This window comes from Antechinus flavipes, chromosome 1 (genome assembly GCF_016432865.1).
Source record: "Antechinus flavipes isolate AdamAnt ecotype Samford, QLD, Australia chromosome 1, AdamAnt_v2, whole genome shotgun sequence".
Lineage (NCBI taxonomy): Eukaryota > Metazoa > Chordata > Mammalia > Dasyuromorphia > Dasyuridae > Antechinus > Antechinus flavipes.
The window spans coordinates 165,017,900-165,044,049 of record NC_067398.1 but is presented as its reverse complement, the minus strand read 5'-3'; the positions used below and the strand labels follow the sequence as shown (position 1 = coordinate 165,044,049).

At 32.2% G+C, this 26,150-nt stretch overlaps 1 protein-coding gene across 1 annotated transcript in view; it reads left to right on the top strand.

The window, feature by feature from the left end:
* BDP1 (B double prime 1, subunit of RNA polymerase III transcription initiation factor IIIB) overlaps nt 1-22,982 on the top strand; it is a 101,302-nt gene extending 78,320 nt beyond the window's left edge. Inside the window, exons 26-39 of the mRNA XM_051992555.1 lie at nt 763-882; nt 1,712-1,748; nt 2,241-2,324; nt 3,575-3,800; nt 4,244-4,401; nt 6,621-6,768; nt 7,369-7,537; nt 9,025-9,091; nt 11,042-11,228; nt 11,873-12,080; nt 14,397-14,439; nt 18,548-18,809; nt 18,954-19,200; nt 20,249-22,982. Coding sequence (XP_051848515.1) covers nt 763-882; nt 1,712-1,748; nt 2,241-2,324; nt 3,575-3,800; nt 4,244-4,401; nt 6,621-6,768; nt 7,369-7,537; nt 9,025-9,091; nt 11,042-11,228; nt 11,873-12,080; nt 14,397-14,439; nt 18,548-18,809; nt 18,954-19,200; nt 20,249-20,386 — 2,094 coding nt within the window. The 3' untranslated portion in view covers nt 20,387-22,982. The remainder of the gene's footprint in view (nt 1-762; nt 883-1,711; nt 1,749-2,240; nt 2,325-3,574; nt 3,801-4,243; nt 4,402-6,620; nt 6,769-7,368; nt 7,538-9,024; nt 9,092-11,041; nt 11,229-11,872; nt 12,081-14,396; nt 14,440-18,547; nt 18,810-18,953; nt 19,201-20,248) is intronic.
* The last annotated feature ends 3,168 nt before the right edge of the window (nt 22,983-26,150 follow it).

Here is a 26,150-nt window from a genome sequence, read left to right as displayed (position 1 = left end):
TCTTAGCCAATACCAAATGGTTTTGGTGACTGCTGCTTTATAATATAATTTTAGATCAGGTACAGCTAGGCCACCTTCATTTGATTTTTTTTTCATTAATTCCCGTGAGATTCTCGACTTTTTATTGTTCCATATGAATTTTGTTGTTATTTTTTCTAGATCATTAAAATATTTTCTTGGAAGTCTGATTGGTATAACACTAAATAAATAGATTAGTTTAGGGAGTATTGTCATCTTTATTATGTTCGCTCGGCCGATCCAAGAGCACTTAATATTTTTCCAATTATTTAAGTCTGACTAATCAGAGATATCTGATAGAAGGTTTCTTTTTCCTGTTTTACAGTTTCTCCTTTTATTACATTGCTTTTGTTTGTGCAAAACTTTTAAATTTTATTTAATCAAAATTATGTTTTATCTTTTTTAATGTCTTTTATCCCTCATTTGATTATGAATTCTCTCTCAGCTATAATTCTGAAAGATTTCTTGATATACTGCCCTATAATTAAGTTAAATTTAAAGAAATTTAATTTCTTATAATATGACCCCATTTACATTCATATCACTTATCTATTTGTAATTTATAGTAGTATATGATACTATAAACTCTTTTATATCCTTAGATCTTTTCTATCATCCTAGGACCAAAGCAAGTACTTGAAAGAGGTTAAATTAAATTTTCAAGTCAAACATGAAGTTTTGAAGTTTAGTATTACATTTTTGAAGACTTTCAAATAAAATAATAAAATGTTTTCATTTCTATAGCTTGAAATTTCTGTGAATGTTCCAGATGTACCATGTATTACTATTGCTGAACATCTCCTTCCTGATGTAAATGTGTCAAATGAAGGACTGAATCAGGAAGAAAATCTAAATGCTGCAGTTGTAAGTATACAGTTCAATTTGTTACCTTTAATTCATTTATAGGCACTTAAAAATAACTGGAGCAATATTGTCACAGATAATCTACCCACAAACCCGCAAACAATTGAGACTAATAATACAAGTGAAAATTAGGTATGTTATGAGTAGGTACTACATGTAGGTTTCTTTGCAACCCTATTGTGGTACTTGCCTGACTAATAAGTTGTATCATTTTTATTCATCATACCGATCTATTTTAAATGAAGGCCCTTCTCCTTTTCTCTAGTATTTCAATAATCCCTTAATTTTTTTGTATTGAATTAATACTAACTTAAAATTATTCAGAATATATTTATTTCCAAACTATTTAGAAGTCACATTGTTTTACATTAACCTAATTTATTAAAGACTTGGAGTTATGGGTTTTAATGTGTATTTCTAGACTTTGTAACATTCATTATATATTAGTATATGTGTCAATCTATCTGTCCTTTCGAAAGGGACATTTTCAGACTTGTTTTTATTTAGGTTGTAGCTGACAGGAGAGATGTCCTAAGAGGCTTATGATGATGAAGAAGAAAGAAAGACACGAATGATAAAAGGTGTAAAGAGTTTTCATTTGTGGCCATAGCCAGGACAAGGATACAAAGAAAGAGGAAAAGTAGGAATAGTGAATAGTTTTACTTTTTTCTACTTGTAATTTCATGAATAATGATAAAGAAAAAAAGAAAATTAAGTTTAGAATTATCAAAAGGGAACTAAATGCCTGACGGCACATTGTACCATAGGTAAGGTGCTGAAATAATGCTTAGAAAGATAATTTAGTTCACAATTTTTTCCTCTTTTTTAGGAAATTACTGCAGTTGAATATCCTGAAGAAGAAACAGGTAACTTTTAGTAGGGAAAGTACTTAAGAAACTGTTGGCAAACTCAAGAATTAAATGGTGGTGATAGTTCTGGAAGATTGAACCAAAGGACTATATTGATGAGTGAATTCTTTTTCTTTTGGAAGAATTTTATGTTTTTCTTTTCTGATAGTTAAGTGGGAGAAGGAATAATTAAGGATTTGTAGAGACCTACTACTTACTCAGAATATTTTTAACAGATGAAGGACATTGTCATAATGTATAGTCATTTGATATGATCAAGAAATTTCTTCTCAAAAGAGTATAAGGACATTTTTTAAGTGATAAATTAAACTGATCAAAAAATTCAGAGTCTCATTTTGTTATTTTTAGTATTTCTTTGTAAGATGTTGACAGTAATATAATAAAGAAGGAAAAGTATCTTCAAATAGATTCTTTAAAAAGTAAATTTAAATAAACATTGATTTCTATAATGATTCTTTTTTATTCAAAGTTGGGTAAATTGTTTTATAGGTATCAATGATGGAAGCACAGAAGCTGCCATAGCTTTACTTACAATGGGAAATCAAATGTTGCAGTCAGAGACAATTTCTGAAGGTATGAAAAAAAGAGAAACAAAAGCAAAAACAAAATTCCTCACATACCTATTCTTCCATCTTAGCTGAAAACAAAATTTTAGTCTTTCACATAGCAAAACCATTTTTCCTACTTAGACGTTATGAGTAGCAAGCATTTTGGGTTGTTTTTTATTGTGTTGACAATAACATGCATTTTGGATTGTTTTTTATTAGTGGTACTGTCGTCACTGGCCAAAAATATTGAAAGTCAGCCATATATTAATAGCACTTTGGTTGAATATGATGTCTGCCCATCCTAGGGAAAGTCTGTTCTATACTTAACACATCCTTGCTGAGATGTTTTGGACAGCAGCAGCTGTTATCATGGAAGTAATTCTGTAATCGTACTCATTTTGGCCCGATTCTATGCCATTCTTTTTGACCATTATTATTAATTAAGTACCCATAAGGTGCATATAATCACAATGTACCTACATACTTGGATGTGCTTAATTCTCTTAGTTAATAAATTTCACAGAAATAGAGAATTCTAGAGCTGGAGAATACCACAGAGGTCATCTAAGCTAATCTGATATTCTGTCTGTTGATCTTGAGCCCCAGAGGGATTAAGGGACTTGCACAATATTATACAGCCAGTGTAAGAGCTGAGACGAGAACCTAAATCTTCTGACTCCTAGATGCTGCATTTTATTGTATGTTTTCAGTATGTTTGTTTATTTTTTAAAATGATAGTTTAGATAAAGATGCATTATTTTTTCTTACAAATTTATTGTGATACTTCTGGTTTCATTAAGAGAGCATATAAAGGTAGAATTCCTTACACAGTTATTAAATTAATATAATATTAGGCTATTCTCATGTAGTTGTGCAATAGCCTCATGTTTGTTATTTTAACAATTATTTATCTTAGGGGCAGTCAGTTGGTGTAGTGGATAGAGTATGAGCCCTGGAATCAGGAGGACCTGAGTTCAAATTTGACCTCAGACACTTAACACTGCCTAGCTGTGTGACCCTGGGCAAGTCACTTAACCCCAATTGCCTTAACCAAAAAATAATAATTATTATCTATCTTGAATTTCATTTAAATAGGATTTTGGGCAGCATAAACTTAAGCTTCAGTATACAAAAATTATTATGGTTATATCTTTAAATGTAATTAATTCTTCATCATAGAGAATTAACAAATTATATGGATGTATTGTTGTATTGGTTATCAAATAAGTTTGAAAATCTTGTCCCTCTCATTCCTCTTCTCTTTTTGCATTATAGGAATAATGTGTGTGCTTCCTGAAGGTGATATAAAAACCCCTATTTCCACTTCTAACCCAGAGACCTTTGACCACAGGGTACTTCTTGAACATGAAGTACTTTCTTCACCAGTTCCTAGTACATTGCTTACAACACAGGATGAAAATAAGAGTATATCAGAGGAACAAAGTACTGGAAAAGAAATGACTGTACCTGGGCAAATAAAGGAAAATTCTGTACTTTCCAGGTTAATTTCATGGGCTTTTTAAAAATAAATCTATTTCTTTTGAATGGTAGTATAAAGTAAATGTAAATTTTAATGTCATTTAAAAGTACAATTTTACAGTAACTGCTTTAATATACCAGATAGTATTGAGGCATATTTAATTATAAAATTCAAATCAGAGTAAGTATTTATGGTATCTTTCTTAATTTTGAAAAAAACAATTGCTTTCTTGATCTTAACATTTCACCTTGATGGTAAAATCAAACTTATGCCAAAATGATTTAAACTTAGCTAAAGTAGTTAGAATATTTTATGACTGTTGAACCAAACTTTTACCCATATCTGTTATTTCTTGCTAGTAAGTTTGACATTTATAAACTGATTAACTGTTTTAGACTAATAAGATTAAAGTGCTTATAGTTTATTAAGATATGGGGCACTTATGAAATTTTTTCTTTCTGTAGTGACCAGTCTTCTAAAAAGACAAGTTTATTGAGAACAAGAAATAGATTTCCTAAGCCTAAGCCAAATCTTAGTAAAATACTTGGAAAAGATAGACATGTTCGCCGGAAAGTTACTAGTCTTCCTGCAACTGTGGATCAACAGGTTGATATAGAGAATGGTGAGTGTTGTAGTTCTATTTGTAGGAAATGGAGTTACTTTTGGCCCTATGTTTACAGCATATCAGCATTTGAAATGGGATATTATATCTAGTGGGAATCTACTTCTCTAACTTTCTATTAATTGGCTTTAGTTTAGTCTTTGAATCTTTCCTTTATAAGCTTTCTCATATTTAAAGACAGTATTTATGTTTCCTCCTAAATCTTTTTGAGGGGCTAAAAATTCTTAGTTTCTTAATTTATGTTTGACCCTGGTTTCTAGTGTCATTCTCATTCTGATCACATTTCACTTAATAGTCCATATATGATTTGACCAGTACAGATTTCACTGGGACTGTCTCCTCTTTCTGTTACCGTAGCCTGAGATGACATTAGCCTCTTTGGCTACCACTACAATTTTTTCACTCATGTTAAGTTTGCAATTTACAAACCCACAGTCCTTTTCATATAGTCACTTTTCTCAGACTGTTTCTTTTTTGAACTGTAGATTTGTTGGAAAACCATAGATGGTGTGCAGAATAAGGGTAATAATAAATATCTGCCAGCATGGAGAATACTTTGTTCAATTTTGAGTACCATATTGAAGGCTGTACATTTACAAGCTAGAGTAGAAGAGGCCATGCAGGATAGAAGATTGGAGAATATATCATATCAGAGTCAGTTGAATGAACTTGGGACATTTATCTTTGAAAAAAAGAAAATTTTAGGTACAAATTGGTAGCAGTATTCATTCTTCACACACACACACACGCACACACACACACACACACACACACACACACACACACACACGAAAGACTATTGAAAGGAGGCCATAGATTGTATCCTTTTAGTCTTGATTTGTTCTTCATGCCCTCAGAAGATCTGAACTCAGAAGCAGTGGATAGAAGTTACACAGACACAGATATAGGATTCATTTCAAGAAGCGTTTAATAATAAGAGCTATAGGCCCCTTTAACAAGCAGAGATTGGATGGCCACTTGTTGCCAATATTATAAAACAGTCTTTAAAATTTTTTTATGTTTTATGGATAAAATCTTTTGATATAATATCATCTTAATTTCTAACTATGTCCTTTTTGCCCTTTACCTAACAAGGCTTCCTTACAATTTTAATTTACAATTCCTTATAATTTTAAAAGAAAAACAGGGAAAAAATTTTTTGAGCAAAACATTACCAACATTAGCTATATCTGATTGTATATGTGATGTTGAACATCCTTAGCTTGGCAAAGTGGAGTGTGTGTGTGTGTGTGTGTGTGTGTGTGTGTGTGTGTGTGTGTGTGTTTTCCACTTTTGTTTATGGCCAGGTGATTGTTACAATTACATAACATTTTGTTATTGTTGTTGTATGTATTCTTTTATTGGTTCTTGCTTCATCTTGCATTAGTCTACATAGATCTCCCTTTGCCTCTTTGAATTCTCTGGAAGGGATTCTTGGTCAAGTACAGTCTCAATTAAATTTTGCTATAAATCCCTACTAATTCTTAAGTTCTATGGCTATGTATTTTACACTGTTAAATTTTATCTCATTTTCTTCAGCCTAAGAGGCCACTAAGAGGATTAGGGCATCTAATCCTGATTTTGGAATCGGAAGAATTGGGTTCAGATTGTTCCTCAGACACTTACTAGTTATGTTTTATAGCCTGCAGACTAGTTTGTCTTTCACAATTCTCTCCTCACCCCAATCCATCCTCCATTCAACTGTCAAAGTGATCTTCCTAAAACACTGAGCATATCACTTTCCCATTCTCCTTTTCCCCAGCCCCTACCTGCTTCAGTAAATTCCTTTGACTTTCTGTCACTTATAGGTTTAAATATAAAATAACATAAACATTGAATATAAAATCCTCTGGAGTTCAGAGATGTCCTCTTTTGTCAGTGTTGCTTTTTATAGGATGACTTGTTTTCATGTAAATTTAAAAAATGAAATTGTTTAACCTGGATTGGGATCATCATTGAGGCACAGTTTAGCAAGCAATATGCATCACAATAAATTATCAGTCATATTTGGAATTCAGTAATGTGATTGGCTATTGTCATTTTTTCTCCCCTTTATAAATAATACATCAGTATTTCTTATTTAGGAATTATTTAGAAAAGCTATAGATTGAATAAGTTTGTAAGTTTTGTTGGTGGCTTAATCAAGAATGTGGTTTTAGTATAAGCCATCTTATCTTGCAATATATTGAATGATTTGTTCTTTTTTTTTTTTTTTTAAGAAACAGAATGTATGGTTTCCAAAAGGGCAGTATTGGAAGATATAAATATAGAATCAAAGACTATGGCAGATGGCATGGGCATGATGCAGACCAGCATGTTGACAGATCTACACAGCTTCAAAGGCACAGAAGTTAACCAAATAGAAAGGTAAACAAAAGAAAGAAATTCTATTTATATGCTAGAGGGCTGCTAAGCTCTGCAGAAAATAGAACTCTGAACCTGGTCAGGAAAACCTTACTTCAGAGCTCACGCTCTGTGTCTCTGAGTTAAGTCACTTAGCCTTTGTCCGACAAATTTTCCTTAATTGTAAAATGGGAAGGACAATAGTACTTATCTGCTAGAGTTGTCATAAGGATCAGTGAGTGCTTTGAATATTTGAAAATGCTAAATAAGGGTTAGCTAGCTATTATTAGTAGTATTTTAAAATGGCATAAGTTTTCCAAGTTGCTATATTGAGTAAAATAATTGTTTTTATAGCCTAAAAATAAATAATTAGATGTTCTATGAAAATAACTGGTTTTCTACTATATAGCAGAAGTACCATTGAGCTATGAGTGAAAGGACCTCATCTGTGATACTGCTTTTGTCACTCAGGAGCAGTGTGACCTTGGGAAAATTACTGAGCTTTTCTTAGTCTCATTTTTCTAATTTTCTCTTTCATGTGAAAGTTAAACTAGATTATTTAAGACCTTCATGTCAAAAACATTGTGATTTTATGCCTATTTTTCTATATTTTTTTACTTTTAGAGAAGAAAACCAGGACAAGGAATTTCACAAGTCTCAAATGGAGTCTCCCTCTACACTAGCCAAGAGCAGTTCATATGACATTAGTGGTAATCTCATTGAGACTGCAACAGAAGAATTTCCTAGCTGTGATGGTGATGGACACAACTTACTAAAGACTCCTTTTGCTCAGGTAAAAGAATATCTGAGTTTCCCTTCTATCCTGAAATCCTTTCAAATTCCAGATTATTTTACTGTAATAGAATTTTATGAAAATATGGACATATTTCCTGTCTTGTAGTCCTAAAAATAAAATAGCAGATGCTCAGTCAATTCTAGTAATTTGTTTTATATTGAAATGCTTTGAATCAGTATTGGCAGAATGGAGGTATCATACTACTTCTCTATTAAACACTTATATCTGGAATTAATTTTGGCTTTGATAACTGGTTGAGAGATTTTGTAGTGGGGATGTTTAAGGGTAAGCATGGATGAGAAGGAGTTGAAAGATAGTTACTAAAAATAACAAGTAGACAAAATGTTCAACTTAATTCTGAAGTTTACACAGTTTCCATTAAATTGATTTTTAAATGTGTGATCACTTGCCATAGGCCAAATACTCATTTGTTGCACAGGATTATTTATTTTATGCTTAAAAAAACAATTTTTTTTACATCTTATCTTGCCCTTTTGCCTACAGTCTATTCTTTGTATTTATGGGTCCACTCATGAAAACGTAGAAATCTCTGTGTAAACCACTTCTTTATAGTGGTATTCATTGTAATAAGATTTTTATACATTTGGGTAATTGAGTTTACATCCTATCAAAATCTTTGGAAATACTTAGATTCTAATATGCCAGTTATTAGAAAACACATACACATACGCACACACACTCTTATTCTTGCTCTCTGTGTGTCTCCCCCTGGAATTTTTTGTCTTTTTCTCTGTCTCTCTCTTTCCATCTTTTATTTTCATCTCTGTGTCTCTTTTTCTCTCTTTCTCACACATACATGTAGAAAATGCATATAAATTCTTGGTCTTGTCTCTGGGCTTGTGCTGATTTTTTTTTTTTTTTAACACCTTGCATGTTTGAGAGGAACCTGAATCTCATTTCTCTCATACCTTTTCCTCGACACAGCTCTCAGAGTTACAGATTGACAAACATCCAGGTAGATTTGTCATTTTCTCTGTCCTCTATGTTGCATCCACAATATTCTATTTATTTACTAATTTAAGTGTTAAGTAATACGGCTGTTGTCAGAGACTAATGGGTATGTGCTAGAGACTGGCTGAAAGGTAAATTTCTTTCTCCACATAACTTTTTTCTCTATCAAATTGGTACTTGTTATGTAGAAAAAGGAAGATTTAGGACCATCATCTAAGTTATTTCATAGTATAGAAATTATTTGGGTGATTTAGTCAGCACGCTTAAAGTAACAAGTCAGTTTTTACTTCTAGATCTCTTCATTTGTTTGCACATACACATACACAAATAGAAAACATTGTCAAAACTGAAAATTTTCAAATTTTTTGATATTGTAAATATATTGGGTAAATAAATATAAAAATAATTATAAATATATATATTGCAAACATATAACTTCATGAATCCAAATCTAGAGTCAATTCATTGTGTCATATTGCCCTAAAATAATTTTGAATCTTGAATTTTTATAGCAATGTACATTGAACAATGCAACAAAAGATGAACAACAGAATGTAATCATTCCAGATGACACAGCAGGTATAGTATACTTCTATTAAGTGATTTTTAAAAAATTGTTGTTTCACTTGTGTCCAACTCTTCATGAAACCTTTTAGTTGTCTTTTTTTTTTGGTTTTGTTTTGTTATTGTTGTTGTTGTTGTTTTTGACAAAGATACTGAAGTGGTGTGCTATTTCCTTCTCCAGCTTGTTTTACAAATGAGAAAACTGAGGCAGACAGGATGAAGTGACTTGTTCAGGGTCACATTGATAGTAAGTGTCTGAGGTTGGATTTCTTGACTCCATACTTCCAGGCACAGCACTCTTAATCTACTATGCCATCTAGCTACTTTATATGTAAGGTGATATATTACCCATATTTTTATTTCAATATTTTACTCTTATTTGATTTCATTAAAAGTGAATATTTTTTCATTCATAAGGATCTATTTTTTGGTAAAAATCTTGAAGTGAGTTTTAAAATCAAAGGTCTTTTAAATTTCCCTCCTTGTAGTGAATCATCTTTACCCTTGTAAAATTTTATTTTCTTTTTCAATTACACGTAAAAATAATTTTTGACTTGTTTTTAAAAATTTTTGAGTTCCAGATTTTTTCCATCCCTTCCTCATTGAGAATGCAAGCAGTTTGATGTAGGTTATACATGTCCAGTCATGCAAAACATATTTCCATGTTATTCATGTTGTGAAAGAAAACAGACAAAACATGAAAAATGAAAATAAAAAAGCATGCTTATTTATCTATCTATCTATTTATTTATTTATACTCTATTCTTTGGAGATGGATAGTGTTTTTTATAAGAAGTCCTTTAGAATTGTCTTTGATCATTGTAGTCTCTGAGAATTGTTAAGTCATTTACAGTTGATCATCATACAGTACTGCTATTACTGTGTATAGTGTTTACTAGGTTCTGCTTGTTTCACTTTTTATGAATTATGAATTATGAATTTATGAAGTATTTCTAGGTTTTTCTGAGAGCTTCCTGTTCGTCATTTCTTATAGCAGCAGTATATACAGCAATTTCTTCAGCCATTTCCTGATTAATGATCATCCCCTTAATTTCCAATTCTTTTCCATCATTAAAAGAGCTACTATAAATATTTTTTGTACATAGCATCTTTCCCCTTTAAAAAAAAACTCTTTGGGATATAGACCTAGTACTTGTATTTCTTGGTGATTTAATAGCCCTTTGGGTATAGTTCCAGATTGCTTTCCAGAATGTTGAATCAGCATACAACTTCACCAAAAGTGCATTGGTGTTTCAGTTTTCTCACATCCCTTCCAGCATTTGTCTTCTCCTATTCTGTCATTTTAGCCAATCTAATATATATGGTATAGTAGCTTAGTCTTGTTTTAATTTCCTTTCTCTAGTCAGTAGTGATTTAGAATATTTTTTCATATGCTTATGTGAAAAAAGCTTTTATTATTTCACTTGAAAACTGTCTGGTTATATCCTTTGACCATCGTCAGTTGAGGAATGGTTCTTATTTCTATAAAGTTGACATCATTTCCCATATATTTGAGAAATGAGGTCTTTATCAGGGAAATTTGCTATAAAAATCTTTTCACAGTTATGATTACTATATATTTCTCTCTATCCTATTTTCCTTATTTAATCTTTCTTTGCCTCTTTCTCTTCTTTTTCACACTGTTCATCTCAAAAATATTTTACTTCTAAATATTGTTTCCTCCATTCTGTTTTTCTATCCCCAGCGCAAACACACTCTCACTCTTTCTTTCTCTCTCTCTCTCTCTCTCTCTCTCTCTCTCTCTCTCTCTCGTTTCTTTCACCTTCAACTATCCTCTAGGGTAACATTAGTCCCTCTTTTAACCAATTCTAATCATCTTTCTTTTTGAAATACTATTATTTGTACTTTATGTGTGAACCTTTGTGCTAAGGCTAATTTAAATTATAGGACAATTGCTAATAAACCTAGTTCAGATTTTCATTACTGATTGTTAAACTTTAATAGTGAATCTAGTTGCTGTTGAACATCAAGGAGAAGAAGAGGAGCAGACATTCATTTTAACTCTAGTGGAAATCCCAACAGACTCAGCAGAGCAATTTGCTGGTTTGTCAGATTCATTAACTTCTGGCCCTCTACTGCCAGCACCCATATTGGTCAAACCAGTGAATAAAGAAGAAAGGGGAGACCTGAGGTAAATTATGAGTGACACTATTTTTGCTGAGTGTTTTGGGAAGAAATTAGCAAATTTATTTTTAAAATGAAATAAGCTTAGTTGAAATTTTATTGTTAGTTACTCTAAATCTTTTACTTCTGGATGGACAGCTAAAACAGAAATGTGTAAGGACATCATATTTGGGGGGAAAATGCCATTTGGATATTGATATTTTCTTAAACATCTCTTATTCTGATTTCTCATTCAGTGTTAGATCTTTCTCCAACCTATATAGGCTATCCTAAAAAAATCTTCATGTAATTTTAAGATTGAAACTTGGAGTTATTAAAAGCTACTTTTAAGTTATTAAAACTTAAAACTAGACTAAGATTCTTAGGACTTTTTATGTAGTTTTTGGCAAATGATGTTAGAAGTCTAAAATGTCAGAGATGGAAGAAAATTTAGAGATTTTAAGTTAAATCTTTTCATTTTGAAAATGAAGTTATTAAAATATTCAGATTTAAATCTAGTACATAAAAATTCAAGTTGAGATCAGAACTTAAACATGAATATAATTAGAAAGTAGAATTTTGTAGTAGTCAGTGCATAATTTGTCTTAATTTTCCATTGGAATGACATTTAATATATTATAAAATTATAAAATCCAATTTATTTAACTGCAGCTTGAACTTCTCAACTGGTGAAGATGCCACACATTTATCTAGTCACAGAAACAGTGTACAGCCATCTCCTGAAAAGCCTCCAACTCATTTGGATCTTTCTTTTAGTGAAACACTTGGTTGCAGTCTTGAAGAAAGCACTACCCTTGTTGTTCCTACAGAACTTAATGTTTCTACTTTAGGAGACAGTTGTCAGAAAATCACTTCTGAGGTAAGGGAACCATTAAGGACCTGAAGTAATCATATTCTGTCATTTCTTTTTATGTTTGGATTTTGAAATGTACTAAATACAATAGAGACAAAATAAACAGTAGGTACTGCAGCTATTAGTACCATATAAACATCAGTTATTATTATTAGATATTCACGTACATGCAGAAAAATAAGGCAAAAGGAACTTTGTTAAAGGGAAAGTTGAAGAGCAATAATCTCTCTCCAGTAGAATAAATTAGCATAGTATTTGGGTTCCCCGAAAGATAAATAAATTGCATAATTAACTGTTCATAAAGCCCATGTTGGTCCCTGCATGGCTGTTCTGAATGTTAGATCTATACCGTTTGTTAGTTTAAGTAGTGTGAATAATTTGAACTGATCAAGGAAATACATAAGAGAAAAAGAAAATAAGAGACAGTGGATCAATCATTTGGTTCACTAAAGACATGGACAAGAATTCCATAGGATTGGTAGGTATAAATGAGTTGCATTGTGGGAACTCCCTCCTCATTGAGATTACAGATTCATTTGAGTGTTTGAATGTGTACCCTGATGTTTCCTAAACCAGTGATAGTACATTCTGAGCATTCAGAAAACCATAAGAAGGTAAGGAGGAATTAATTGTTTGATGAGGAAATGTGAAGATATTTAATACAAATGACTTTGCTGTGATAAATTTCAGAATTACATGGAACGAGATGAGTCTTGAGGCATATTCTTACAGTGCCCAAACTTACATACAATCTCCTTTTCTCATTATGTATTCCTTCTCAGAACATACAAGAGAAAACAATAATAAACTCCTTTTGGTGGTTCAGTTTGGATGGCATCTTTTGTTGGTCAAAGACCCAAAAGCAAAGCTTTAGTTCTTGGGGTCCTCAAAATGTAAACAAGAGAGAAGCAACATAGCAAAATCAGAAAAGAAAGAAAGTATTCTGTTTAAAGTTGAAGCAAATGAGCTCTTTGTCACTTATTTTGACCCAGTGACCATAAGCAAGTCGTTTTAATCTCTTCATAGGGTCTCAATTTCTATCTGTGGACAGAGGGAGTTGGTCTAGATGACTTGAAGTTTTTTGTAGTTATATGAGAATAAGATATATCCTTAAACCCAGACGATTATGAATTATATTTGTTTTCCAATAATACTGTTTTCTGTGTTATTTCATATCTTAGCATAATTAAATATAATTTCATGAAAGTTTCTAAGCTTGTATTTTGTTAGTAAGAAATCCTTTTCCTATGATTTATAAAATGTACTCTTCATACATGAAAATGGGTCTGTTGAACTACCATTGTACACCAAAAAATTTGGTTATTTTTCTAGTAGCAATATGTGTATTGTTATAAAAATAGTATAATTCATTTGTTAGATAACTTTCCTGAACTAGAATAAATCCTTTAAACTCATGGAACATCGTTCCAATTTATTTGTATAAAACCTTTTTAATTTAATGTAATCTAAGTTGTCCATTTTATATTTCATAATGTTCTCTAGTTCTTCTTTGGTCATAAATTTCTCCCTTATACAAAGACCTGATAGGTAAATTATATCTTACTGATTTGTTTATGATACACCCTCTATGGAATCATGTACCCATTTTGACCTTATTTTGATATGGTTTGTGATATGTAAGTCTGTGTGACTTTCTGGCATATTATTTTCCAGTTTTCTCAGCAGTTTTTGTGAAATACTGAGTTCTTATCCCAGAAACTGGAGTTTAGGGGTTTATGAAATATTAGATTACTATAGTCATTGATTATTGTGTTATGTGTATCTAACCTATTCCACTGATCTACCACTCTTATTTCTTAGGCAGTAGTTTTGATGACTGCTGTTTTATAATAGTGTTTTAGGTCTGATATTGCTAGGCCACCATCCTATGTATTTTTTTTCACTAATTCCCTTGATATTCTTGCCCTTTTGTTCTTCCAGATGTATTTTGTTATTATTTTTCTAGCTCTACAAAGCAATTTTTTGGTAGTTGGATTGGTATGGCACTGAACCAAGTTAGGCAGTTTAGGTAGAATTGTTATTTTTTTTATTATGTTAGCTTGGCCTACCCCTGAACAATTGATATTTTTCCATTTGTTTAGATCTGACATTATTTGTGGGAGAAGTGTTTGTAATTGTGTTCATATAGTTCCTGGGTTTGTCACACAATTCCAATTTGGAATTGAATCTGTAGCCTAATTGTCAACATTATACTCTAATCATCTGAGCTGGTTTTTAAAGACATTTTGTCATCTCATTCAGATTGCTGGACAAAGAAGAAAGAAATACATTTCTAACCTTAATAACATTTATTTAAAACAGGTGTCTTCAGAAGAGTCCACAAATATGCACAAGAATACTGCAGGTGAGGGATTTGGTGTTTACATTTTGTTCATCATCTTGAATGATCTTAATCTAACTGGATATTTCATAAACTTGAATTGGTCCTTTGAAAGGAGGCATAGTGATCTAGTTATTAGCTAGCTTTAGAATTGAAGCTTCTGTCTGGTAATACCAAGAGCACCAAAACTTCCTGTTTGCTTCTGACTTTTGTGCTTGGTAATTATGGGACCTTGGGCAAGTAAATTAATCTTTCAAGTCTCAACTACTCTTATCTATAAAATAAGCATAATACTTGTCATCATCTGCCTTACTGGGTGGTAATGAGAATCAAGTTATGTAATTTTCAGATTATATGATCAATCTTTACTATTACTATATGCAGACTTTCCTTCATGGAGTCTTAGCAACACTTCTCTGTTCTTTCCTTTACATTGGGATCAAGAGTGCTTCTGGTGCCTTCCACAAAGCAATTTGCTAGTTGGCAAATTATGTTGGCCCCAAACCAAATAATTATCAGGCTTTTTTTTTTTAAGAAAAAAAAAGCGTAGAAGCCAAAATTGTGTCCATACTCTCAATTTTAAAGGGATTTCTTTACTCCCTGGAATCATCCTCAAGATTTCATTTTGAGAGTAGTATAAAACCTTGGCGCTTGACTATCTCCTAAACTCTAGAATTTTTGGTTCCAATATTTTTACAACAATTCTTTGGGAAATCTCTATCAAATTGGCATTTGGTATCTGCTCAGTCCCCTCTTTATGTACCTCTTTCCTTTGTATACTTCTTTTTTTTTGTTTTTTCCCTTTTAAATTTTATTTTTCTGCTCTTACCTCTCTTCTTTCTGTGTGTAATTTTGGGCTATCAGTTGTATCTGAAGTAATTGCTTAAATAATGTTTGATATATTTAGAGTCAAGGAAGTTGCATTTTTAAAAAATTATGATTAAAGTAGCATGGTGAAGATTGGGATAGCTAGTGATATATATGATTTAGCAAAGCCTGTTAGCATTTTGACTTTGCCTTCATTCTAAAATTCAGCTGTATTCAAATCCCAAAGCTAGAATGATTTGTCAGTGATTGGAAAGTCCTAGGACTGTACAAAAATTGAGACTGTTTGTTTGTCCTAAGGGGAAAAACATGCTCATTTTTAACACAAATAAAAATATTATATAGTGTCAGTTGCCATTTTATAACTAGATCATTATCAACACAGATTCTCAAGAACCTTTGTCTCCATATTTGTGGGACTTTAGTATTACTAACCCATAAGATTTTCATTAGGCTACTTGTTCATTGTACGTATTCATCAGAAACTATCATGGGAAGGAAAATTATTTACAATACATAAAGCTGAACAAGTGTGTCTCTTTTTTTGCTTATGCTTCAACTGATTTGGGGGAGAAGCATTTGGAATCATTGGCTGAAAGGAGCTTTCTATACTTTGAGAATTTCTATTTCTAATCTTAACGTCTATCAAATTGTTAAAAATGACAAAATTTAGGATTAGCCAGTGTTGGAGACACAATGGTAAGGCAGACTCATTTATCATTGTACTGTTGTGAATCTGCCAATTGTCACAATTATTTTGGAAAGCAATTTGGAATTGTGCAGATTGGAAAAGTGCTAAAAATATGACCATATTGTTTGACCCAGAGATTGTGTTGTTAAGCCTATACTTCAAAGGAAGTCAAGACAGAAAAGCTTACATTCTAGTGGGACAGACAATATGAAAATAACAAAGTATATACAAGAGGTACTGAGATTAAAATTGATCCTGCATCATTTTCTTATTGATTCAAGTAATTGATTTTTGCCCTGTAACTGCTCAGCTCTTGATTCTTTATCTTTGAACTTATTTAATACTTCTGGCCTACAGTGGTTAAATTTTGAAAATATAGCTTTATTATCTCAAGGAATTTAACTAACCTTGGAATATGTGAGAAAGCAAGGAAGTTTGGGTCTGATATCTTTATGCCACCAAGCTATTCTTCAAGGTTGTTTTTGTTTTTAAAAGTTTAAGCTGCTGTCTTGAACCTGGGCTTAAACAGTGAGCTCTTTTTATTCTCATGGGAGAAGAAGGGTAAGTTGTTGCTAACTCCCAGTACCAGTTTTTTATTCCCTCCATCTCTGCTGTGTAATCAGTCATGTTGCCTTTAATCCTGTGGTGTCATCTACTTTGTCCTGTATTCCCCAAAATCATAGGAGAAACTCTTTTTTTGCTTGGGGAGGGAGTCTTTGGCATTAATGGAGGCAATCTGCTCATCTGTTTATTGACAGATATCCTGTCTCTTTAAAAAAAATTTTTTTTGTTGAAGTTTTTTATTTTCAAAATATGCAAGGATAATTTTTTTTCAACTTTGACCATTGAAAAACCTTGTATTCTAGTTTTCCCCCCTTCTACTTTCTCCCTTAGATGGCTTATAATCCAATATATGTTTAATATGGTAAAAATATATGTTAAATCCAGAATATAGCCTGTCTCTTTTATTGAATGTTATCTTATTCAGAAATTTGCCTCAGTTTGCCCTTTTGTTAAAATTCAATCATGAAATATGAAGAATGTATGGAAGGCAATCTTAGGGTACCATGCATAAGGATCAGGAAATAGCAGCATAAGTCTCCTGCAGAAAGTAGAATTTGTGCTGAGTCTTGTAAGAAGCAGAGGTGAAGAAAGAGAGGATTCTGGGTATGGGGGACAACCGAAAGAAAGGTGTAGTCTAGAGATGGAGATCTAGGTGCAAGAATTAACACAAGTCAGTATAGTTGAAGAGCATAGGATACAGACAAGGTAGAAGAGTCCAGGCTTTAAATGCCTGAGGCCTTTATTGCTAGATCTGGAGATAATAGGGAATCACTGGATTTTGTTGCATAAAGAGGTAACATGGAAAGATGTGCTTTTTATAGCAAAGTCACTTTGGCAGTTAAACTAAGAATGGAGTGGAGATCCTTGACAGCAGACTAGAGAGCAGTAATCCTTATGAGGTGTAATGAGGGATCATACTAAGGACAGGGACTGGGAAAGGTAGCTATCTGAATAGAGAAAAGGGGAGAAATAATTGTGCAAGTCCAAACAAGATTTAACGACAGATTGGGTAAGTGGAATGAATGAAAGTATGGTGTTAAGGGTAATATAACCAAGGCTTTAACCTAAATGACTGGGAGGATAGTGATATTTTCCTTCTGCAATAGTAAGACAGTTAGGAAGATTGGGAAGGTATGGAAAAATAAAGAGCTTTGTTTTTTATATGTTAAGTATGAGATGCCTATGTATAGCATCCACTTCAAAATATCCCAAAAGCAGTTGGTAATTCAGGACGGACTTTAGAAGAAAGAATCTATCTATATAGAAGAATAAGTCTAAGGGTTAGGTACATCATTCACTTTTATTGTGCTGTGATGCTTAAATTTTTAAAAATCATTTTCCATTTTAATCAATTCTGCTCATTCTAAATGAACTTTTTAATGATTCATAATGACTCAGCATATAGTGAACTAGATATATAAATATTCTATCAATTGCTGATAATATATATGTGTGTATATATTATCATATATACACATAATTAAATATATATATACATATATACATATTAAATATATATATACATAAATTAAATATATATACACATAATTAAAGCTTTTTATTTATAAAACATATGCATGGGTAATTTTTCCAACATTGACCCTTGCATAACCTTTTGTTCCAAATTTTCCCTTTCTTCTCCCATCCCCTCCCGTAGGTTGAAGGTAGTCCAATACATGTTAAATATATTGAAATACATGTTAAATCCAATATATTTATACAGTTATCTTGTTGCACAAGAAAAATCAGCTCAAGAAGGAAGAAAAAGAAAAACTGAGAAAGAAAAAACAAATGCAACAAATAACAACAGAGAGTGAGAATGCTATGTTGTGAACCAAACTCTATTCCCATGGTCCTCTTTCTGGGTGTAGATGGCTCTCTTCCTTACTGAACAAGTAGAACTGGTTTGAATCCTCTCATTGTTAAAGAGAGCCACATCCAGCTGATAATATTTTTGAAGCATTTCAGATCTTTTGAATAAATACATTTTCTGAGTAACTTGCTTCATTGCTTATACTCACTATTTTTTTTTTTTTTTTGTATCTTCTGAAGGAGAGTCTTATGAAAAGCATCCAGTTGTACCTATCTTGGGAAGCACATGTACAATTGCAGAACCTCAGAAGACAGAGAAAGAGCAATTAGAACCCATTGTTCAGGCTTCAGGAACTGAATCTTGTGATGAGGTGACATGTATTCAAAAAGAAGAGAATGTTCCTCATTTATCTCAGGATGACACTGTAGCACTGTCACAGGAAAGAAGTGAGGCTACTTATCAATCAGGACAGAGAAACAAGTCATCGTCTTTGTTTTCCAGGTATTGTGAAGAAATCTCTTAACTATGTAATAACTGTTTTCCTTTCTTGTTTAATTTATCCAAGACTTGTATCTTCTGTTCTTGACTTGAAATAAAGGAATTTTAGTCATATAAACAAGATTGTCATTTTATCTCTGTTTCTAGGCCTGGCCGAAGACCCCTAGGATTTTTATCATTGATATGTTCAAAGAATAATTTGGAATCTGAAGAATCCACACCAACAAATAGTCAAAAACGTTTGAAACCTCTTATACCTGTATCAAGACATAATTTTAGAAGACCAGCTCTATTAAATGAAAGCAAAAGAAAAAAGCAGGACTCTTGTCCCCTTCCATCCATAAGTGCTGAATCTCATTCTGAAGCCAGTACTATTAGCAACTCAACACCTCAGGTATGGATAGTTACTTCTATATTTTATTGTTTCTGTGTGAAACAGAATAAGTGACATGTACTCAATTAATGGTTAAGAATGACGCATCTTTGTATGTGAATATCAGCAAAAGGTACAAAATAAAACATTGAAAAAGGAGAGGAGAAGAAAAGCTTTTTTTTTTAAATTAGGAAATTAGTCCTGTGGAAATTTCTGGGTCAAAGTGTCTGATCTAATCAAAATTAGAATCTTTAATACCCAACAGCAACAAAAAAAGAAAGTGGTATCTGTCTTTGTTATTCTAAGGGAGAAGAAGAGCAAAGAGTAATAATGCTCTCATCAACCCACATATATTCTGTTGTTTAAAAATTGCATTCATCTTACAATTAAATGTTTACTCATTTTCAGTTACTAAAATTTTTATAATGCAATAATATCATTATTCATTTTTAGAGGTACTTTCTATGTGACTGAAAATGTCCTTGCCTCCTTAAACGTCAGTAACTGACAGTAAATTTTTCTGGGGGCAGTCACTGCACTTGACTAAAATATAGTATATGTAGTTTATATGTTATATCTTTAACATGGTAAAATAATTTCATTAGGAATTATTATGAAATCTAGAATTGTTTGCCCCTACATTGAGTGCCTCCTCAGATTGTAATCTGTTCTGTTGTAATTTCTCGTACATTATATACTATACGAAGAGAAGATGTGAACCTATTTTAAAGATAGGAAATCTCAAAAATGCAGAATTGAAACAATTTGCCTTAGCCTCCACAGCCTAATTGGTATTTAATCAAACTAAGACTAAGAAAATCCAGGTTCTGTGTATAAAAGTTATGCTGGATGTATGGTGTTTTTTATTTAAAAAGTTATTTTTATTGCTATATTTTCTACCTTGCCTCCATTTCTAAATATGTATCCCATGCCTCCAGTTAACTTTCTTTTATAGCAAAAATTTAAAAAGAAAGCAACCATAAGGGATTTGGCAAAAAATTGCCAGCATAGGAGTCGACAGTGTTCCATAGGGTTGTGCTTTTCAATATTCATTTTTCTTCATTATTAGGTTTCCTGTGATCAATCATTTGAGGAAGAAAGTTATAAAAGGGACCAAAAGATGGAAACGGAAGAGGAGCCAACCAAAGTCACTGAATATTTTTTTAGTGATATTTTTATGGAAGTGGATGAAGCAGAGCAAAACTGAAGCTTTTGGGATTGAAGCTTGGGATTTTAAATCTCAGTTATAACAACAAAACAGTATTTAGCTGAAGGATCACTGTTGATTTTTCTTGGGTTTATTTTGTATTTAATGAACTCGGTCTTGAAACACTTAAAATCACTGGAGTACGTTATGGAGATTTCCCTCAAATTGGTTGAGTCAAGCAGTTTAGACTGGTTTATCAGACTCTTGTTTACACTTTGACCCTCCTCCTGTGTTGGCCACATGTGGACACTTTGTGGTGTCCCAGCTAAATGCCTTTTCAATTGTAGGCCTAAAGTCTTTGGAGGTTGTTTGTATATATCATTACTTCTTTTTGTGAAGTAATTTCTTGGTAGGGGCCTTTTAATTTGCCTCTGTTAAGTAGGTGGAAACAGATTGTGAAACTTTAGAAAATGACAAAGAAACAGTCGTTTTCTATTATCAGCTATTTCTCTGACTATAAATATGTATTTTTGTAATAAAAGAATCCATATTGATGTAAGGTTGATGGTTCAAATTGAAAAGTAAGTATTTAACTTCAATATTTGTATAGAGGTGAAACATCAAAGAGCTTATTTATTTATTTTTTATTTATTTATAAGAATGCTATTCTGTTTTCAGTCTTTGAACCTGACAAACTTGGGGTAAGGTAGAAATGAATGTATTTATCCAATTAGGAATCTCTTCCTTAATTTGAAGCCATTGAACATGATTATTATAATGGATTATGTTTGGTCTGTTGGAAATTGTGAAGCTAGGAAGATTTTCCTCATATTTTACTTGACTTACTTGGCTCTCAGTAGTAGGCTTTTTTCTTCTAATTCAGGATAAGCACATTCTTTCCAACAAGAAAAAATCTAATTAGGCAAAATTCCTTCCACAATTTAGTGATTATAAATTATAAATCTTTTTTGCTGCATCTTTCTTCTTCCCCTAAATTCTACATAGTTTGATTTGTGATTAAAAAAATTTCTAAAAGGTATCAATCAACTAGCTAATTGAAATGAAGTCATAAACTTGTTTTCATTATAAACTGAAGAATTGTAATTTCAAACTCTGGTGATTCATCTTCATAATCTAGGAATCATCTCAATCCTTTTTTCCCCCTCTCCAGCAATTCTGATGAAGCATTCCAGAGTATTTCAGGTTTTCCATGAGTAGCTTGTTTTTTAGTTTTTCATTAATTATTTGTGTTTGCTTAAACTAAAACCCTTCAGAGTGTAAACTGTAATCTGCATTTCACTTAGAAAAAAATGAATTTTCAAATCAGCTACATCTTCAAAAATATTTTTACTCTTTATGGCTGGGTAACTATTAGTAATGAAACATATTACCATATTATAAGGAAAAAAGTTTATGCAGAAAAATAAAGTTCCTGTGAAAATTGTGTAATTGAGGAAGGGGACCACAATGTAGAATCTAGAACTACTCCAGTCTAGAGGAAGAGTCCTAGAACCCGTTGAAGAGACATCCAAGCACCATCAGGAAATATATAGTCTTGAATTCAGGCTGGGAGAGGGTAGAGAGCTGGTGGGAACTGATTACAAGATTTCTAACTTGATTTCCTTTTTCTTCCCTCAAACCAAAGGCAAGGCAAGCAAAAACCAATAAAAATGATCCTAGGCTGCCAAATTTGGGGAAAAGATGATTTTGATTCAAATCAAATTTCCAAGAAAATTTTTCTTCTGTAGTGACTGCTACTTTGTATGACCCATTATAAAATGGGAGAGTAAGTCTAAAGTCCATGAGAGATAGGATCACTGTCAGAGGAAAGACCTGCAAGTCAGAGTGAAGATTCCCTTCACTTAAGGGTGCATATATATACTTTTCATGCAAATAAGCATCAGGTACAGAAAAATCATGATAATTATCACATTGCTTTTCTACTCTAGTATTTTTTTTAAAGTCTTAAGCTAAATTTCTTTTTCTCTTACTTTGTTTTCTGGATTAGATTGTATGATTTAATTTGCCCCTTGTATGAACAGTGCTAATTAAACTTGCCTCTTGCTGATTTAATTTATAAACAGCAGCTTTTGGTGAAATGTTATATTCTACTATATATGTTGCAGTGGGTTTATCTGATTTTTTTTTTTAAAGAATCAAGTCAGTTGGTTAAATGACCCTATGAGAAAATGATCTCAGAAAAAGAGACATTAAAGCAAATTTAGTACTATTCTAAAAATGAAAAGATTTATTCACAAATATTTTAGACCTCAGCCAGATTCAAAAGGTTTCAGTTTTGTATTTTATAAAATATTAATTACAGAAAATATAATTAAATGTCTTTATCTTTCCCTGTGGAATACAAAGACTTTTTTCTAATTGCCACATAGGTCAGACCATATGTCCTGTTTCAGAATGCATTTTCAAATAAAAAAGTTCAGGAATGATCAGTTTAGAAACATAATTTCTTTCTGTTAACACCTACTATTTGAATACTTGTGATTTGAGATAGAAGTGATCATCTAAACTAGGTTGCCTAACAGTTATTGATGAAAATGGAAAAAATGCTCATTTGTAAGCTTTCTTGTTTCAAAGAAAGTGATAATCTTTCATATATGTAAATTATGTGAATAATAAAGTAATTTTATACCACTCATTCTGTCCTTTCAATCTTAATTTTAGAAAGACTAAACAGACTTGTTGATTTATAATAAATTATAAATAAAGATAGGTACAATGCATGGTCATTTTCCTTCTATCATGAGAAGAGTTAAACAGGAAGAATTTTATAGTTAATCTCAACTTGGTGGGAATTGTACAATGTTTCATTGTATGTCTATTGTAAATTAACCTCCACTTTCACTTTCCTCATTTGTAAAATGGGGTGATTAATATCTGGATCCTTAGTCACAAAATTAAAGAAACTGATGTTTGACTTTTTGTCCATCAAGATTGGCAGAGATGAGGAAAATCACAAATGTGTTTTAAATAGGATAGAGAATCACTAACAATAAGCAAATAATCAAAGGCAAGAAACATGGTTTCCAGATCAGGCTCTGCCTTTGTCTGCCTTCCCTGGATTCCATTTCCTTATGTGTAAAATGAGGGCATTGAGAGAGAAAAAAAGGACCGGGTGGGGGAGAGAGAGAGAGTAAGCCAATAGAAAGGACTTATATCAGAGGATACAGACAGCTGGATTCTCTCACTTCTCTCAAGGACATGTACAGTCCTGTTGAAAGAATTGGCTTTATGGTATGGGATCAACAGTGTATTTACACAGTTACCAAAAATGCCAAAGTATAGTTTTTCCCCTTTCCATCAAAGCTCTCTGTGTTATTCAGTTCTACATCATCCTAAGAACCTGGGTTCTATGGTTCCCTGCCATTTTAATCTTTCCCCGCTTTTTTTGGTGCTCAGTAATGATTCAGCAATGTTAGTTCCTTCTCTCTGGGACCAGACTTGATTCAACACAGGTTTTTTCAGGTCCATGTATAATTCAAGGTACCCATATGGTATCAGCTCTTCCTTCTAGGGACACAGAATTCTTAGCTAGACAAGGTACCTCACGATCTACAGTGTTGTACACTTTCAGGACCCTGTAATCTCTTCTGTACAGAAACTTTGATATGCATCCCAGGAGTCTTCCACAGATGAGGAGGTATCAGGCGCTTGTCTGACTACCTGGCAGAAATCACCTACAAAAATACAGATTTTGTATTAATTTGAGTTTAAATCAGTTTATAAAAGATAATCCTTGTGGGATAGCTGCTTGGTGCAGTAGATAGAACACCAGTCTTGAAGTCAGAAGGACCTGAGTTCAAATTTGTCCTCAGATACTTAACACTTCCTAGCTGTGTGACCCTGGGCAATTCACTTAATCCCAATTACCTGAGCAAAAAAATAAAAATAAAAATAAAAAAATCCTTGTATGGTAAAACATCCAGAGATGTTTTACTTCTGCTTGTGCTTCTGCTGAAGGTGGTCACCACAAGTTGTAGTATTTTTAATGTTTTTTGTTTATAATTTATGCATTGGTGTTTTTTTTTTTTTTTTTTTTTTGCCACGTTTTAGGTAATATAACTTTTTTTGTTAGCAGAACAGGTGTTTTAGGGGAGCAGAAAAATAAAAACTTTTTAGCAAGTTGGTCAAAGGCACATATTGAATTTTAACTTTACTAGCATTATGCAAAGCCATGTTTTCAAGGAGTGACAATGTAAGTACTTAGATGTTTTCTGTTCTTTACTATAAAAATATATTGGGCAAGAGTTGGGATGGCAAATGCCATGTGCATTCAGAGAGAAAACTGTGGAGACTGAATATGGATTGATTCATAGTGGTTTTTACTTTTTTTTTTCCATATTTTTTCCCCTTTTTTCTCACACCACATGATAAATATGGAAATGTGTTCAAAAGAATTGCACATATTTAACCCATATCAGATTACTTGCTGAATTGGGGAGGGGGAGGTAAGGCAGGGAAAGAAAAAAATTTGGAATACAAAGTCTTACAAAAATGAATTTTGAAAACTATCTTTACATGAATTTGGAAAAATAAATATTCAAAATAAAGCAAAGCATGTTTAACCTATATTAGATTGCTTGCTCTCTAGGGGAGAGGAGAAGAGGAAGGGATACAAATTTGGGATACAAGGTTTTGCAGGGGTGAATGTTCAAAACATTTTTTTTGTATGTATTTTGAAAAATAAAAGTATAATTATTTTAAAAAGTAAAGCAAAAATATATTGGGAAAAGAAAACAAAATGGTTTTGAAATTCATTTCAGAGAATGTATACAAAGGATTTTGTAAATAGGTGACAGCCTGTGTAAACTAACCTCTTTTTGCCTTTTCCTACCATTTCTATTTTTATTTATCCATAAAAGTTGTTATTGAAAGACAGTGTAGTTGGCTCAACAATTATGACATATAAATGTGATAGAATGTTCTTAAGAATGTTGTAAGAAATGTGAAAGATAGTTTCATACAAACCTGGGAAAGCTTAAATGAATTGATGCAGAATGAAGAGAGTAGTTTATACAGTAATAACATTGTAAAAAAATTAAAAATTGATTTTTAAAAGAGACTTAGTACTCTTTTCAACATGACCAACCACAATTCAAACTCCTGATGAAACATGCTGTCCACCTCCAGATATATTTTTTTCTATTTCTTTTTCTTTTTGGACATGGATAATGCAGAAATTTGTTTTGTAATAACATACATATTTGTAATGGGTTTCAATTTTCATGCCATATTAATGAATGGAGAAGAGGAAGAGAGAAAAGAATTTTGATATGAGAATAAAATTGAAAATTTTTTTTGATTGTATGGTGCTATGGATAAAGATAAACTTTTGAAGGCAAGAGAAGTCATAGAAATTGTAAGTCATGATCTTTCAATACCCCACAGAAATATATAAGATTATCATAACCTGTTATTCATGCATAATTTGCATAAAATTCTCTTCATTGATGATGATTCTATGTGCCTTTTTGAAGGATAGGGTTAATAAGAACTTGGGAAAAACTACAGGCCCTCTTTGAGAGAAATCCAGAGAGAAAGAAAATGGATTTTGGGAGGTGACATGTAGAAGAAAATGTTGCTGATTTCCAGTTTGCCTCCCCAGGGACTTCAAGGAATATCCCTTTAAGTGAGATAGGAGATGAGCTATCTTCTTTCTTGTGGAAGAGTTCATTCACTCTTTGTATTGTCTGGAATATTCTAATCAGAATAACGTCTCCTATTTTTGTTTTCTCTCTGCTTGGATTAATAGGTTTATCTGTTATTCATTGTTTCATTATTCATTGTGATTTTTTTGTGGGGGAGG